Raw genomic sequence first — 15,028 nt, 5'->3', positions numbered from 1 at the left:
GGCAAAACGTCAACGGTCCAGCATCTGGGACAACCAGAATCATGATGGAGCCCGTTTTGGTTACAACTGTACAGACGACAGAGCGAAAATGATGCAGGATGCAGTCAACAGCAAACAGTCAAGGAAAGACTAGTGGGATCCACATTCATGTCTCTTTGATTCTCAGCTATGATGTTTGCAGTGGATATCTATCTATCTAGAGTCGAGAGAGTTTGGAGAGACAATTAGACAGGGCTACTCTTACTACTATGAGTAAAGCGGAAGAAGGGCAATGGAATATGGATCGAGGGCATCCGACTGGGTCCTCTCTACTTAGTGTACCTTTAGGTATGAACCACATAACCAAGCTAAGTTGCTCCTTCCAGGTAAATCCGGAATAATACCTATGAAGGAGGACTACTCTGAGTATCTTAAAAGGGACATGGAGCCTAAAACGATGGCAGGATTCGCTAAGGACCGGATCCCGTCAATAGTAAGACGAGTAGGTACCTAGGTTAGGTTGGTTTTGTAGTAAAGGTAGCTGGAGGGCTTCTTGATATGTGCAAACCGCAGTACAAACTACAAGCAGCGTGACCTGGAAAAAGGCCCGATTGCTCCTGATGATCTGTAGTATATGGATCGTGAAAGTACTGCTATTTTCCTGATCCCTGACGGGGAAACAGGGGGGAACGGAAGAAACAGAAAGGAAGGGGAAAAAAAAAAAAAAAAAATAGAAAAGCGAAAAATGGGGAATCGGATCAAAGTCAAATAGAAAAAACATTGGCCGAAGCAGGAGGATCAAAAATCATGATAATTCAGAGGGAAAAATAAATAAATAAAAAGGAGCCAAAATAACAATGACAATACAAACCAGAATAACAATCGTAATAATCTATCAGGAACGATACGGGAGTCAGTACAGACTAAGGTACAGTGTGATTGCCTCCCCAGTTGAGAGCCGCCGCCGCAGATTGACCCATGGACCTGAGCCCCGGGCTCCGGGGAACAGCAAAAGGCGTGTATCTAGAAGCGCGCTAAAGACAGACCCATAGGGCCATAGGGCAAGGATGATCGGCTTTCCAAGAGTATGGTTTTGGTGAGACTTAGTGAGATGATAGATATCACTCTGAGTCTCTGAGTCCTTGACTCAGACCATCCACCAAGTAAGTTTCTATCTTCAGATGGGGTCTTTTTTTGCCGCCGCCCTCCCTTGACCTATTTCTTCATTTTCCGTCTCCAGGTCTTGCCTTCACCCTTTTACCCCTTGGTCGACTACTGATGTGCGAGACTACGAGTACTCTGTAGTAAGTCTGTAGGAAATGACTGCCTGGTAAAATACATACATTGAAATTTATCTTTTTTTTTTTTTCCCTTTTCCCTTTTCCCCTTCCCCGGCTTGGAATTCAATAGTTCAACGGATGAATTGTGATTTGTGACCAGTGTTGAAACTGAGTATGAGTACGAGCAGAGTATCGTACAGAATACAAGACTACCCCAGGTTGTATTCAGTGACAGCCTCGTAAAACAAAGGGCAGCAGCAATCGACAGCAACGATTTCATGCTCTTGATGACATGCATGTCGATTCAACTGAGCATTCTGCATCAGTGATACCCCAATTTCCTACATGTGATCCATATTTACTTGTTTTATTTTAGTCTTCTATTTATTTTCTGCCCTTTGTTCTTTGTTTCTTCCATGTCCAGGCCAGAGGAATAGCACCAATTGAGAGTAAGGAAGTAGTCTCAAGGTCCTTCACAAGCAATGAGAAATATGCGGTGTACCCATCTATGACTGTGTACTACCTACTTGCCCTTTTTAGCGGTCAGTGAGTCCTGGTGCAGGAAGAAAGGGGGGGGGGGGGAAAGTAGTTTGCCCAAGAAATAATAATGGAGGAAAAAAGGGAGTAATTTTTATTTACAGCGTGCGAAAGAGCAGAATGGAGAGGATGTAAAGAAAGATATCAGAAAAGAAGAGGGGAAAGAAAAAAAAAAAAAAAAAAGAAGAGGTGCTGTCTCGTAATTTGATTCTTCTTTTTTTTTTTTACATTTGGCACCTCATAGTTACCAGTAGTTCATATTAATGAGATTGAGGATTTTTATATTTTGTTGACTGCTCACTTCGAACTTTCTTCATTTGGTAGATTCATTCTTGATCTTTTAGGTGGTCTTTACAGTGTAATATTACCCTAGGACTTCCTCGGACTATTACCTGCTGGTAATTTACCTACACACATACTGGAGTGATAACAGAGATTGATCAAGCCAGGACTGATAACATGATCGCCTGAGGCAATCTGATTAAGTATAATGCTGACGAATGGTTACAATTGACATGGGGGGAGAGGGGCCTGAAAAAGAAACAAAGAATTCTGACAGGCTTCTGAAGCTTGTCTGTTGCCTCTATTCACCATTGCTGGCTGCTCAAGTGCTGGGGTGATGCCTGTAGAGTGTACTGAGCCCCGTAGGCACATGAGGTACCCCAAAGGTGCAAGCAGGGTACAGGTCAGGGCAAGTTTCTCCGCTCCAAACAGAGGTCATATTAGACTCAGACGACTGACTAGCGAAGGCACTCCCTAACATAAGTATTTGGGATTATTAAAAACAAAACATAAATTACGACAGAGGTCGTTTGAATCTGTTGACTACATGACAGCCTATTGAGGGATGCAAGATACTTCGTAAAAGGCGATGGCCAAAACTAAGGTAGCATGAAGAAGAGGACGAGCAGCATCGCAGACTGCAGGAATAATCATCAGGTTAGATGATGCTACGGTCGGCGTTGCACTTGCCCTTTCGGTTTCTCGGTCCGCACCTTTTCGAACTGACAGCTGTCGGAGCTCATGGCTGATTGATAATCTGGTAGTATTATTGGCATGCCCACGAAAGTCAGTCAGTCATCCATCCATCCATCACCTGTGGTTTGATGGGGATTCTGAAGCCTATCCATGTCGTCTCTATTATCAACACCCAATAGTAAAGAAATGGAGTAACATTCCAGATTACCTCGAGGGTTTTCTACTTTGGATAAGTGATACCTAGAGGCAGTGATACGTGTAATTTCATAGTTCACACCCTCCTCGTTGGTGTACTTCAAAGAAGAGGAGGAACGCTGCTGACGGTCGAAGTCTAATTGATGAATATCCATTGCGCTAAGGGCGGGTCGGCGCTGGGAGGAACCAAGGAACTGGAATCAATTTACCTATCAACCAAATGTATATTGGGCACTTAGCACTATCATAGATGCGTGAGCTGTGAGTTGAACGAGACGAGATACCAGAATAGGGAGACATGGTTGAGGTATGACCCATCCTTCATGCAGTGATACTGATAGATACAGGGTAACTACATTTTTACAGATCATTTGATCAACTATACCGCAGTCCACTACCGCTGCATCCGGTAAATAGTGTCGCGCTGTAGATCCTATAGTGCCTGGCTTAGTGCAGCTGAGATCTGGAGCCACGCGAGTGCGAGTTCAAATAAGGATCGAAAAGAACATGTAGAGAAGTTGAATCGAACAACAACGGGCTGCAAGTAAGCGTCTCGCACTCACTCGATCGATGGATTTTGGGGAGCTGAAAGGTACTACTATACTTGAGCGACCAGGTCCTGCCCAAGTGTCTCACCAGGAGGATCCGACCCAGTGTTGGTAGGGCGCAGGTATCGTAAGACAATGGCTGCTTCGACGACGACGTCATTATACTTAACAACAGATGTCTGGCATATCAGCACTAAAACGTTAGGAGGCTCATCGGGATAGTCAGGAATACAATCCTTTGTATGATCTCGGTTGAGTCGGTCCTTCGCAGGTCGGCGTACATAATACATACTGTATTATAACTGCCAACAGCCCTGACTCTATGTACAACGTCTGAAACCAGATACAGGTCTTCTCAGCTTCTGGGCTGTAACAAGGCACATGCGAACAGGGTACTCCACGCGAGGAAATGCAACCTAATTTGGCTTGCCAACGCCATTATTCCTGGTTCACCGTTTGATAGATAGATGATCATGGAAAAGACCTTTATGGTAACTAGCAGCGGAGAAGAGTAGCTAAGCTGACAGTACTTCCATGTTTCCGCTCAAAGAGCAGCTGACTACGCTTAGAACATTCCACTTCAAATAACTAGCAAAGTGTCAGATCACTTCAAGGCCAATACCGTTGTTTCCATAATGATTCCGTTATGTTTGCCTGGGAAAGTGTGAGTCTACTGTGATGCGCTGTTGGGCTTCGGTCTGCATGCAGAAGATGCAGAGGGTCAATACCCCCGTCGCTCAATTGTCGAATACATGGGAAATAGGCGGAAGGGTGAGAAGTGGGCATGAAGAGAGACGATCGATCCGGAGAAGTTCCGGGTGAGATCCGTGATATGATCTAGCGGTGTCGGACGTCACTTTACTTCCAGGTTTCATCTAACCCACAGGCACAAGGCCTGGTATAGAAATGAATCATCCAACGGGCTAGTCTACTGTTTAGACCATGAGAGTTCCTACAGTCGTGTCCATCTCAACGTCCATTCGGACAGCTCGGAGCGGAAATGAAAAGAGACACCAAGAAATGACGTTGCTAAGCGTCCAGTACGAGGCATCACTTAAAGAATGGTCATGTGAATGTTTCCCGTCGCAGCTGGGCTCAAGGTTGCTGATGCAGCATGATAGCGCGAAATGTATCGCATGCTTCCAACTAGCTCCTTGAAACAAGTGGATGTGCTAACCAACATCAAATCATGTCAATGGGCAATAATATGATCGATTTGCAGCGCAACTGCAAGTGATTGGCCTCATCACCACGCCTGCAGTCATAGCCAAGGCATCCGATGGACAAATATCTTCGTTGTGAACAAACAAAATGGAAAAAGAAAACCCAGGATTGGTAGACCTGGCAGTAAGCGGTGAAGGATAGACTAACTACTAAACTGACTAAGTACTGGGAGGAGGGGCAGGAGGGGCATTCCTTCTCACTTATGCAGGACATTCAACAATACCAACATGAGACGATTGACCACAGCTGCCTGCTAATCTCGTTGACCCCTGACCAATACCTTCTCGCTGCTGGCTAGGATGATTGTCAATGCTGGTTTTAGCTTGCTGCTGAGCAACGTGTGTCTATCGTGGTAGCTTGGGCAGAAATCAAATGGCGGCCATTGCATGCAGCTGGCCTATAAGCTGACTCCTTCATGGAACAGCCCTGGCTCGCCTTGCAGAATGTCAACCCAAAAGACATATACGGTGAGAGCAACCGCTTTTGGATCAAACTCCTTCTATACCCGATCGGACACATAGCCACAACAGACTGGTATCTGGTCTTTCCGCGACAAAGGATTTCTGTATCAATTGGCAGATGCCATGCGATCTTAATCTTCGCCGCCTCTTCATCTCATGGGGTACGTGCCCTTGGAAGCGGGGCATTGAGATGCCCCACGAAAATTCACCATGGTCGTTAGCTTCGAAGGTGATATACCGAGAAGCCGACCTTGACTTGGATCTAAACTATCTCAGCGGTTGCCCGCAACAATCCGTGATAGATTAGGTTAGGCTATAGATACCTACAACGGTGGGCCCCTCCATCAGATCACCCTTACATCATTGTACTCATCAACGTGTTGACACTTGACAGCTGGACAGGAGAAGCCGTCACTGCCTTATTCCCTTCAGACCGAGTACTATTGTCCACTAGGCCGTTTCATGTCTCTTGTTTTTACCAAGAAAACTGAATCACATCAGCTGATGCTTCGGTTTCAGACCGTTTTTTCATTGTTCGATGTTAGCTGGCGAGTGGGTTCGATTGACGATAGCCGATGATCAATGGTACTTTTTACTTCCAGTCTTCCGGTTTTGAACTGGGGCCAACAACAACCAAGCCTTCTCTTCATGCAATCACGGCTGCGCCTGAGATCCGAACCACCCATGACAATACCAGGTAATCACTACCTGACCAGGCTCTGCCTTCAGCGTTGAGCGACAAGCCACCCAAAACATGACCATAACAAGCCGACTAAGAGAGCACAATATAACTGGTGGATCTCTCTCTGGAGAAGCAGCTGCCACACCAATTTGCCGGGTCCGACGGTAGGATCTCAATCGGGGGAATTTGACGTCGCCACATGAAGGGGGGAATGCTTCCTGTATTCTGTTCCAGCTCCCAATTCATTCCATCAAGAGCTTGAAGTCGAGGGTCCATTTATTGAAGTCCCACAGCTCTTAGCTCATGCTGGCTTTCATAATTCCATACTCTATACTGACTTCATACTCAAACGATAATGATAGCAGATATGTAAACTGTAATGTAGTCTGTACAAGGGTGGGATCAGAGTACATGGAAGTGGGTATTTGGATTTCAGAACGTATGTTTCATGATAAATACTATCCAGTGGGTACCTAGAGTTCATACTAGCTGGTACCTGGATCTTGATTCTTGGGACTTATTATTCCTAGATCATTACTAAATCAGCTAATCGTGTATCGAATCCTTCTAGAACCGAGAATCAGCCAAGGGATTCTCCACGAGACGAATCAGATCAACATACCGCGACTGCCCATCATGCCACATTGATGAGTAAGTGCATCCATCTCGAATCCCGACAATCTGACACAGTCTACGGAGTACAGATGTACATATTTGCGGTTGTGGCGGACTTGGGGTGGCTGATCCTAATCGTTCAATCAGCAAAAGGTTTCAGGCTTTTTTTGATTTTTTATTTTAAATTTTTTTTTTTTTTGTTTCTTTTTCTCTTTGGCTGGCTGGCTGATAGATTATTATCAGAGATAACTCAATTCATTTTTATGGTCAGAAATTCTTTTGCTCAAAGTTTCTAAACAGGACTCAGTACTACTATGTACGGTCGCCAGGTCTCAGAACAAGTACGAAAAGGCCTCCTTCCGTCTTGCCGACGGTCAGGAGCCACATTCCTCGGTCGATCACATATCTCCATCCATCGAATTCGCTCTCTGTATCACCACGGCGGCATAGTTAGGCAATGACGATGCCCGCCCTAGGTAGTAGTTACCCTCCCATCCGACGTAAGTAAACCCAACGAAGAAAACAGCTGAGCATTATTATCAGTCGACAATCCAGAGCTGAAGTATAAAATCTGAGAGTCCACTTTTGGTACATCCTGACAAACGGACAGGCTTCCCCGGGCCAATCAGTAAACATCAGCTGAGGATGTACGAATACATCATCCATGGAACCTCGACGCCGTAGGTTAAACAGTCATGGAACTACTATCTAACTAGTTTGATGTGACAATGAAACAAGGATTAAGTTGACATTTTTTTTTCTTTTTCTTTTCTTTTTTTTTTATTCCATATTATTTCTTTGGCTGATTTTTTGATTCATTTCCTGCTGGGATTTTCCTACTCGGATTCTCGGAAAGCTAAAAAGTACGATCCATGGTATCTGTGTCCTTGGAGCTCTGCCTAGTGGTTCCGCGTAGGTACTTCCGTCTTCCAGTCTCCAGACTTCCATAATCGGGATCTCGAGACAGAAGTTCCGTTTCTCCACAATTCAAAGGAGGGGACTGGGAGAGAGAGGACATGCGTACTGCCTTGTGGGGAATGATATGATTGAACTCTTGAGCTCTGAATGCAAGTCCTGTACCGGCGTGGAGATCTCGACTGTTGAACGGTAGTGGAATTTAATGGAGTAAAAGTACTAGTAAGTCAACGACGTAATGCCCATGGGGGTCAGTAAAGGGTAAAGTACATACTTCTCCATCCCGTCTTTTTATCACCAGGGGCAAATACGAACTTCTTGCTTGGATCACCAATAATGCTGGCATTTTTGACCTCGCCTACCGAAGTGCGGTTAGGTCGGCAACCTGGCAAGTGGCAAGTGACATACTTAATGTCGAATACAGTTCATCAGCTGATTCCTCCATAGCTTGGTATCCTCTACGTTCCTAGAGCGGCCAAGCCACAAAGCCTTCGATGCTACGATCCTACGAAGTAGTTAGTAGATAGTGATAATTCAGTACTGATACTCTTGTTACCCGTGTTAGTAACCTAGTGATACACCAGGATCCAGGACCAGGCAACTTCAGTCCTCGGTATCAATCAGAGAACGCGAAAGGACTGGGTAAATGGGTAGATACCTCTATCTACCTAGTATCTTAGTACAGACAGTACTTAGAGAGAAGACTTTTGTCCGGCAACGGAAAGTACGACCCGGTGCCGCGGTGATGGATAACATTTCGAGAGTCCACCTGTGGGGCTCAGACTTTTGTCCGCTCGAGGGCGATTTCCTCTTTGTTACACTTACAAGTTACAACTGACGGGTTGATTTGCTGACCTCCATCATCCTTTGCTATCTAGTCCATTTGCTAGGTCTCTCTTGCTCCATGCTAATTACTGAATTAAACAAATATTACAGCTTAAGGGGCAAAGGTACAACGGGCAACGGCACTCCGTATTATGTATACAATGTTAGTGCTCTAGGTACTGAGTACTGACTCTCGTTTAGCCCCTGTCTAGTGCTAGCGACTATTGTACCTGCCATGGATCATGTGAGCTGCAGGATGCCAGGATATTATAAGGAACGCCCCCCCCCTTTCCCGCGGTGCCAGGAACACTTTCCCATTGGTCTATCGGGAGATGGGTCGATCCCACTGTGGAACTGTGATTTTCAGCATTTCAGGTGAGCTCGAACTTCGAATATCGAAACGGCGTCGCTCGAAGCCTGAATGACTGAGACCGCTGTTTTACAGGTTGGGCTCCCTTCTGTAAGCTACATACAGATTACAGAGGAAGCAAGATGGGCCGCAATCCTGCAAGATGTCAGGAACTGGACTTGAATGTCAACGTGGGGGCTTACGCAAGAAAAAAAAACAAAAAAAAACAAAATTAGTTATGCTTATCTACTTGGAGTTGGATCAATGTCACCGAGTAGAATCAGTGAGCTACTTCCGCAAAACTATCTATCCCCCTGGATAGGAGATGCTATACAGGTGGCTTTAAAAGCTATATAATCTCTGCCTAAAATAAAGCCTGAGATATCTTCTGAGGTAGTCCTGCCTCTCTAGATACCCCGGCAGCTATTTATGGTCTTACCTACCTTGATTCTTAGTGGTGGTGGTAGATCTTTGAGAGAGGTTTGCTTAACAAGGGGTGAAATGAAGGAAGCTATTCCAAGCCCTTCTTTTTAACAACCACCAAAACTCCTAACATCTAATTTTTACTAGGTGTGGTTCTCCTCTATCTGTTTACATATGATCTTGAATAATTTTATAAGATTTGATATATTTCACGGGTTTTTGATGGAATTTGTAGAGCCAGTATAAATTTGCGGAAGGCGATACTAATACTACGTAGTTTTGCGGAAGTAGCTCACAGACTCTAGAGACAGGCTAAGAACACACTACACAGTACAGACCATGATCACCTGCCCCTGGCAGACAGGTGCCGGGGAACAAGATTTCATCCGCAAGATGTTTATCGGGGAACTCGTAGCTTGTATCCGTACTCTGTAGTACGAATGTGCTGGGTGCAATCTCCTGATCTAACATGGCTCCAGAATCCTACATCGCAGTTCGTTGAAAACTCAGTCTGATGGTTGTCGATGCCTTCAGCAGGTGCTGGTCCGGTGAGCCGATGGCTAGAGTATAGCAAAATGCTGCAATGACTACTGATCCTGGTCTGCCTGTGGGTAGTGTGCATCTCGAGCCCTCAGTCGACTTAAAATTCAAGGCAGTCAGCGTGATGACTCTGCGGATTTAACCGGGTTTACCAATGCCCAACGAAGGACGATCTGTAAGACAACGGTGACGTGCTAGTGCCTTGCGTGATACAGAAGTATTCGTCCTTCGTCGATGCTTAATGGGCACAGCGTAATCTATTCAGGACTCTGCAAGTCAATCTTCCCAAAGTGGCGTCTGTGGTCCCGTCTGTTGTGGATATCACAGATGGAAGCCAACGCTTGTAACTATACGAAGGTTACCAAGTCTGGGTTGGTCGTGGAATCATCCTAGGTCACAAATCACAATAGTTCCGTCAGCTAGACAAAAGTAATAGCATGGAACAGAAGTATTCTGAGACGGTGGGATGGCAAGAATCCGTTGTAAGAGTGCATGCTGTGTACTGTACCTCCGCAGATGTTGGCATGAAGCTAGCGAAAAGGTAAAGCTGGCAGTCTGACACCCACGTCCATACGTAGTACTCCATCGCTGTCAAAGGTACTCTCGGTAGTCGGTACTAATGGTGTATTTTTCCATGCTGAATTCAAGATCCACTTCCCCATCTTCGACCAAGGAAGGCGCCGGTGGACAAGGTGATCGCAAATCATGTACTTTTGCATCCTTGGCTTCCTAGCTCCGCGCAGCTAGACCTGCATCTAGCCCTTGCGACTGAGCTTACCAGCAGACCACCAGAAAGTCAGACCAGGTGTGATCATTATTGAAATTATCCAGGATTTCATATTGACAGGCTTTCGATAGAATCGAACCGGATCACCATTTCCGACCCGTCTTATTGGCTATTTTCATCTGTCATCGTCACATCTTGACGGATCGAATTCTGACTCGCCACTGTCTAGGTCTAGTTGATAGTTGATACGTACAATATGGCTCTGGTGAGAGGTGCCTTGTTGTTGCCAGTTACTGCATCGCAGTTGGCAATTCTATCGGATTGGTGCTCTTGCTAAGCCACAATCGTGCAACGACCTGGAGCCTGGAATCATTTCAGATTCTCTGCGAGCGATCATCGTGACTGCTGACAGCTGGCCATGGGATCATCGCCAGCTTGCTGCTATTCCCAAGATTCAAGGTTGATTAACAGATTAAGGTCACTGCAAGGCTGCAAGGCATTTAGTCTAGCTGCTATCTCCATGTGACTATAAGATCACGTGTCTTTATCCGAGAGTGAGTTTCTGGCAAATTGTTGTAGCAATCGGCTTCATGTAAATATTTCTTTCCAACACGGAATAAGGGCATGACTTTTTATGGACGAATATAATGCTTTCATTCTGAATTAGTCGTTTGTCCATCCAAGATGATCGAATTTGAGCCTACCAATTAAAATGATGACGTCTCAAACAAGTCCTCTATTCTCGTTTCCCTCTCTCCTCTTCCGACAAACCACTAGGCCACGTTACGCATCAAGGAGATGCTCAAACGTGCTTCTGGGATCTGCTCGACACTACAGTGAAGAAAGTAGTTCTCCGCGACTGTCATACCGTTCATCGGTACCTCAGAACATTCAAGATGTTGAAGGAGCTCCCGATCTCTCCCACTTAAATCCACCACCAGACGAATACTCTCGGTTCATATTTCAGGATAAATGTCGGTCGACTTTATATGCTGGGTCGGGCGGAAGCGGCTGTGTTTCGTTCCTTCGCGAAAAATATGTGGAAGAAGGACCGCCGAACGGTGGCGACGGTGGCAGCGGCGGGGGCATCTACATTCAAGCTGTTGAGGGCATCACAAGCCTACACAAACTTGCTCGCCGGGGAGTCATCAAGGCCGAAAGAGGGAGGAATGGCCAAGGAAAGAGCAAAGGAGGCAGGCGAGGAGAGGATGTTCTGCTTCAAGTCCCTGTAGGGACAGTGGTGCGCGAGGTTAGCCGCTACGATCCGGTCGCCGAGGAATGGAAGCGTCGAAAGGCGCCTGCTGCCGTGGAAGTGGATGAGCTGGACGAGATCGGGCTACCCTCTATTCGCCATGACCGCTGGGTGCTTTATCCGGGGTCGAAAGCGTCCGATTTCTTGACCACCGTATTCCCAAGAAATCCGCCGCGCAAACAGAATATCGCTGCCATGGAGCCCAAGGCGCCCATACATCTCGATCTCTCGAAACCGATGGACAAGCCAATCCTGCTCGCTGCAGGAGGTGTCGGTGGATTGGGTAATCCACATTGGGTATCTCGTTCTATCGGCCGGCCCAAGTTCGCGTCGAGGGGCGAAGGGGGCATGCGCTTGGAGCTCGAGTTCGAGTTGAAGCTGCTTGCGGATGTTGGTCTGGTCGGGAAGCCGAATGCAGGAAAAAGCACACTTCTCCGGTCATTGACCAACAGTCGCACGCGGATAGGGAACTGGGAGTTTACTACTCTCTCCCCCAATATTGGGACGGTGGTCATCGACGACCACAAAGGACGACCTCTGGTGGAGTCCAGAGGCAAGGTTCGCCGGACTAACTTCACCATAGCAGACATCCCAGGTCTGATCGAAGGCGCTCATCTGGACCGTGGCCTTGGCTTAGGGTTTTTGCGCCACATAGAGCGCGCCGGTATCCTGGCTTTTGTGGTGGATCTGAGTGCTGGGGATCCTGTGCAGGGCCTTCGGAATTTGTGGCACGAACTTGGTGAATACGAAAGGGTCCGAAACATTGAGCTTGCCTCTGAAGGAGAGGAAGATCCTTTTTCTTGGAAATTAGGCGAGGGCTTACCTGAGCTGAGAGCACAAAACGGATTGGAAGACTCTGATTCACCATTCGGTACTCCTACGGAGTTCCCTTCCAGTTCAAAGGAACTCCCATCGCTCGAACTGCCTCCTATCCATACGAAACCGTGGTTTGTTGTGGCCACCAAGGCTGATCTGCCTGAAACTCAGGAAAGATTCAAGATTCTGCGGGACTATCTCACTGCCGTCCAGAAGGGCGAAGCTGAGCATCCCGGTGGACATTCTGATGGCTGGAGGGCGAAAGTCTGCGCTGTTCCGGTGAGCGCCATCAAAGGTGAGGGTGTTGGTCGTATTCCTCAGCTCGTGATGGAACTATTGGACTGAGTCTACATTGACGTCTCCACCAAATGAGGCGGCTTTCTGTATTATAACATGTACTATATGTGACGTTCTGCCAAAGGGGGTTCATCTGTTCAGGTGTAAATAGATTTATATATTTCTCGCAAAATATACAACTACTGGCACTCTTCTTCGGCAACAGCTACCTCTCACATAATAAAATCCATGTTTACATATTCTGGATATCAAAGATGAGTTGTATCTTAGACCTCATCAACGATCAGTCCCAACTGTATGTTTGGTTTGAACTTTCTGTGATGACGTATGTTTCTCCCGCTGGTGGATGTTGAAACTGAAGGAGAAATTGAGAGTAAACACCACACAGAAACAACAACTCATCGTGATGACCTACCAAGCACCATTACAGCTTCTTTTCGGGACCTACTAACACTCAATTTTGTAAAGCGTGCCATCCTCTCCTCCGATGCTCATCTCAATCTCATATACATAGACATGGCGGAGCATCTCCGATCCCTCGTCGCGGACGCACTGGACGCCATTGCCCACCCAAGCCCCGAAGATCCTATTCTCGAGTGTTTTGACCATGACTCCGCAGCACTTTGTGAAGCGCTAAAACAGCCAGATCGCGCTCTTGAGCTTGCAGACGCGAAACTTCGCGTGTTCCCGTTCAAGGATGTGAAAACCTGCTGGCGAAGGCTTTACACGGACGCCAGCATCGCCAAAGTCTGTCGCATGATCTGCGATCACTTTGGCTTCGCATGCGACAGCACAGCTCTGAAAAATGGTTCCGCAGTAGCAAATGGCGCTGCTATACCCTCAGCGTACAATCAGACCGCAAGCAAAATGCAGAATGGAACTTACGGGCTCGCTGCAGACGCTCCGTGGCTGGTGTCCGCAATCCACACCCTCGACAACGCACTGATTATGACGGGCGCTCCCCTTCGCGAGAGTCTGGTCGAATCTCTCTTCTCTGCCCTACAGCTCGCGACGCGCACCCCTCTAGATGCGAAGACGGCGCCGCACTTTCCTGATAACTCCAGCGACTCAGAGCCTGACAATCACTTCTCGAAGCGCAGAAAGCTCTCCCCTCCCCTCTTCCCGCCGGATATGGTGCCACCAATGCACCTGAAACACCCCATTCCCCGCGTCTCTGCGCCCTCTTTCGACGCGATCGAGCACCACATCCACCACGTTCGGACACCGTTAGTGATCACCGACGCAGTAGACCACTGGCCCGCTCTGTCGACCCGGCCATGGGCCTCGCGGGACTACTGGCTCGACCGCACCTTTGGCGGACGGAGGCTTGTTCCCGTGGAGGTAGGTAGGTCGTATACGGACGAGGGATGGGGCCAGCGGATCATGGAGTTTGGGAAATTTGTCGACCGGTATCTCTGGAGGGGAGAGACGGGGCGATCGGACGGGAGTGCGGGTGATAGCGACGAGGACGCTGGTCAGACTGGATACATGGCGCAGCATGACCTACTTTCCCAAATTCCCGCGCTACGGAAGGATATCTGCATCCCTGATTACTGCTACATCGAGCCTCCTGGCCCCGAACCAGGAACGCCAGTCTACGTAAAAAAGCAGCGGGAACGAGAGGAGAAACTTGCAGCGATGAATGCACATTCCGCACCGGCCATTGGACACGAAGCGCAAACAGAGGGCAAAGCGAACAATGAGCGAGGAACCCTCGGTGACGAAGATTCGCTCCTGGGAGTCCCCAGCGACCCCATCATCAATACCTGGATCGGCCCTTCCTGGACAATATCTCCCCTCCACCACGACCCATACCACAATATCTTGGTCCAAGTGGTCGGCGCGAAATATATCCGTCTGTACCCACCGCACACTCCAGCCTCGCAGATCTACCCGAAGGGCATGGAGGCGGTCAATTCCTCCTCTGCAGCCAACATCGCACATACCTCATCGGACGCCGCTCAGCTGCAGGGGAAGGGATCCGAGGCCAGAGTCGAGGCCCAGGCCCAGCTTATCGACATGTCGAACACTTCACAGGTCGATTTGGCGGCCATCGAGCTCTCCCCCGCCGAATCCGAACAGTGGGATGCAATGTGGCCAGGTTTCCTGGAGGCAGAGTACGTAGAGACCATGCTTAAGGAGGGAGAGTGCTTGTACATTCCTGTAGGGTGGTGGCATTATGTCCGTGGCCTGAAGGCGGGGATCAGTGTTAGTTTTTGGTGGGAATAGATCGGTCCAGTGGGTTAATTATTACCTTCAACCCCAGTCTGATGATGAGGTTATGAATGATGACTAGAAAATACCACGCCTACGGGGAATGATTATTTGTTGAATCGGAAATGAAACCATGGAATTGAGATTGGTAATGGCCGTGTCTATCCCTGG

General features: G+C 47.7%; 2 protein-coding genes across 2 annotated transcripts, besides 3 other annotated features; both read left to right on the top strand.

The window, feature by feature from the left end:
* Positions 1-1,957: 1,957 nt before the first annotated feature.
* Positions 1,958-1,982: a microsatellite.
* Positions 1,983-6,661: 4,679 nt separating this feature from the next.
* Positions 6,662-6,714: a microsatellite.
* A 536-nt stretch (positions 6,715-7,250) lies between these two features.
* Positions 7,251-7,281: a microsatellite.
* Positions 7,282-10,990: 3,709 nt separating this feature from the next.
* On the top strand, positions 10,991-12,691 carry ACLA_019850 (GTP-binding protein Obg; the record flags this gene model as incomplete). The annotated part of the gene is made up of 1 exon (XM_001268705.1): positions 10,991-12,691. One exon carries the CDS (start codon positions 10,991-10,993, stop codon positions 12,689-12,691), a length of 1,701 nt encoding a protein of 566 aa, XP_001268706.1.
* A 468-nt stretch (positions 12,692-13,159) lies between these two features.
* On the top strand, positions 13,160-14,872 carry ACLA_019840 (putative JmjC domain protein; the record flags this gene model as incomplete). The annotated part of the gene is made up of 1 exon (XM_001268704.1): positions 13,160-14,872. One exon carries the CDS (start codon positions 13,160-13,162, stop codon positions 14,870-14,872), a length of 1,713 nt encoding a protein of 570 aa, XP_001268705.1.
* Between the last annotated feature and the right edge of the window lie 156 nt (positions 14,873-15,028).

This window comes from Aspergillus clavatus, genomic scaffold (genome assembly GCF_000002715.2).
Source record: "Aspergillus clavatus NRRL 1 1099423829805 genomic scaffold, whole genome shotgun sequence".
In the NCBI taxonomy this organism is placed as follows: domain Eukaryota; kingdom Fungi; phylum Ascomycota; class Eurotiomycetes; order Eurotiales; family Aspergillaceae; genus Aspergillus; species Aspergillus clavatus.
This window is presented reverse-complemented; position numbering and strand designations above follow the sequence as displayed.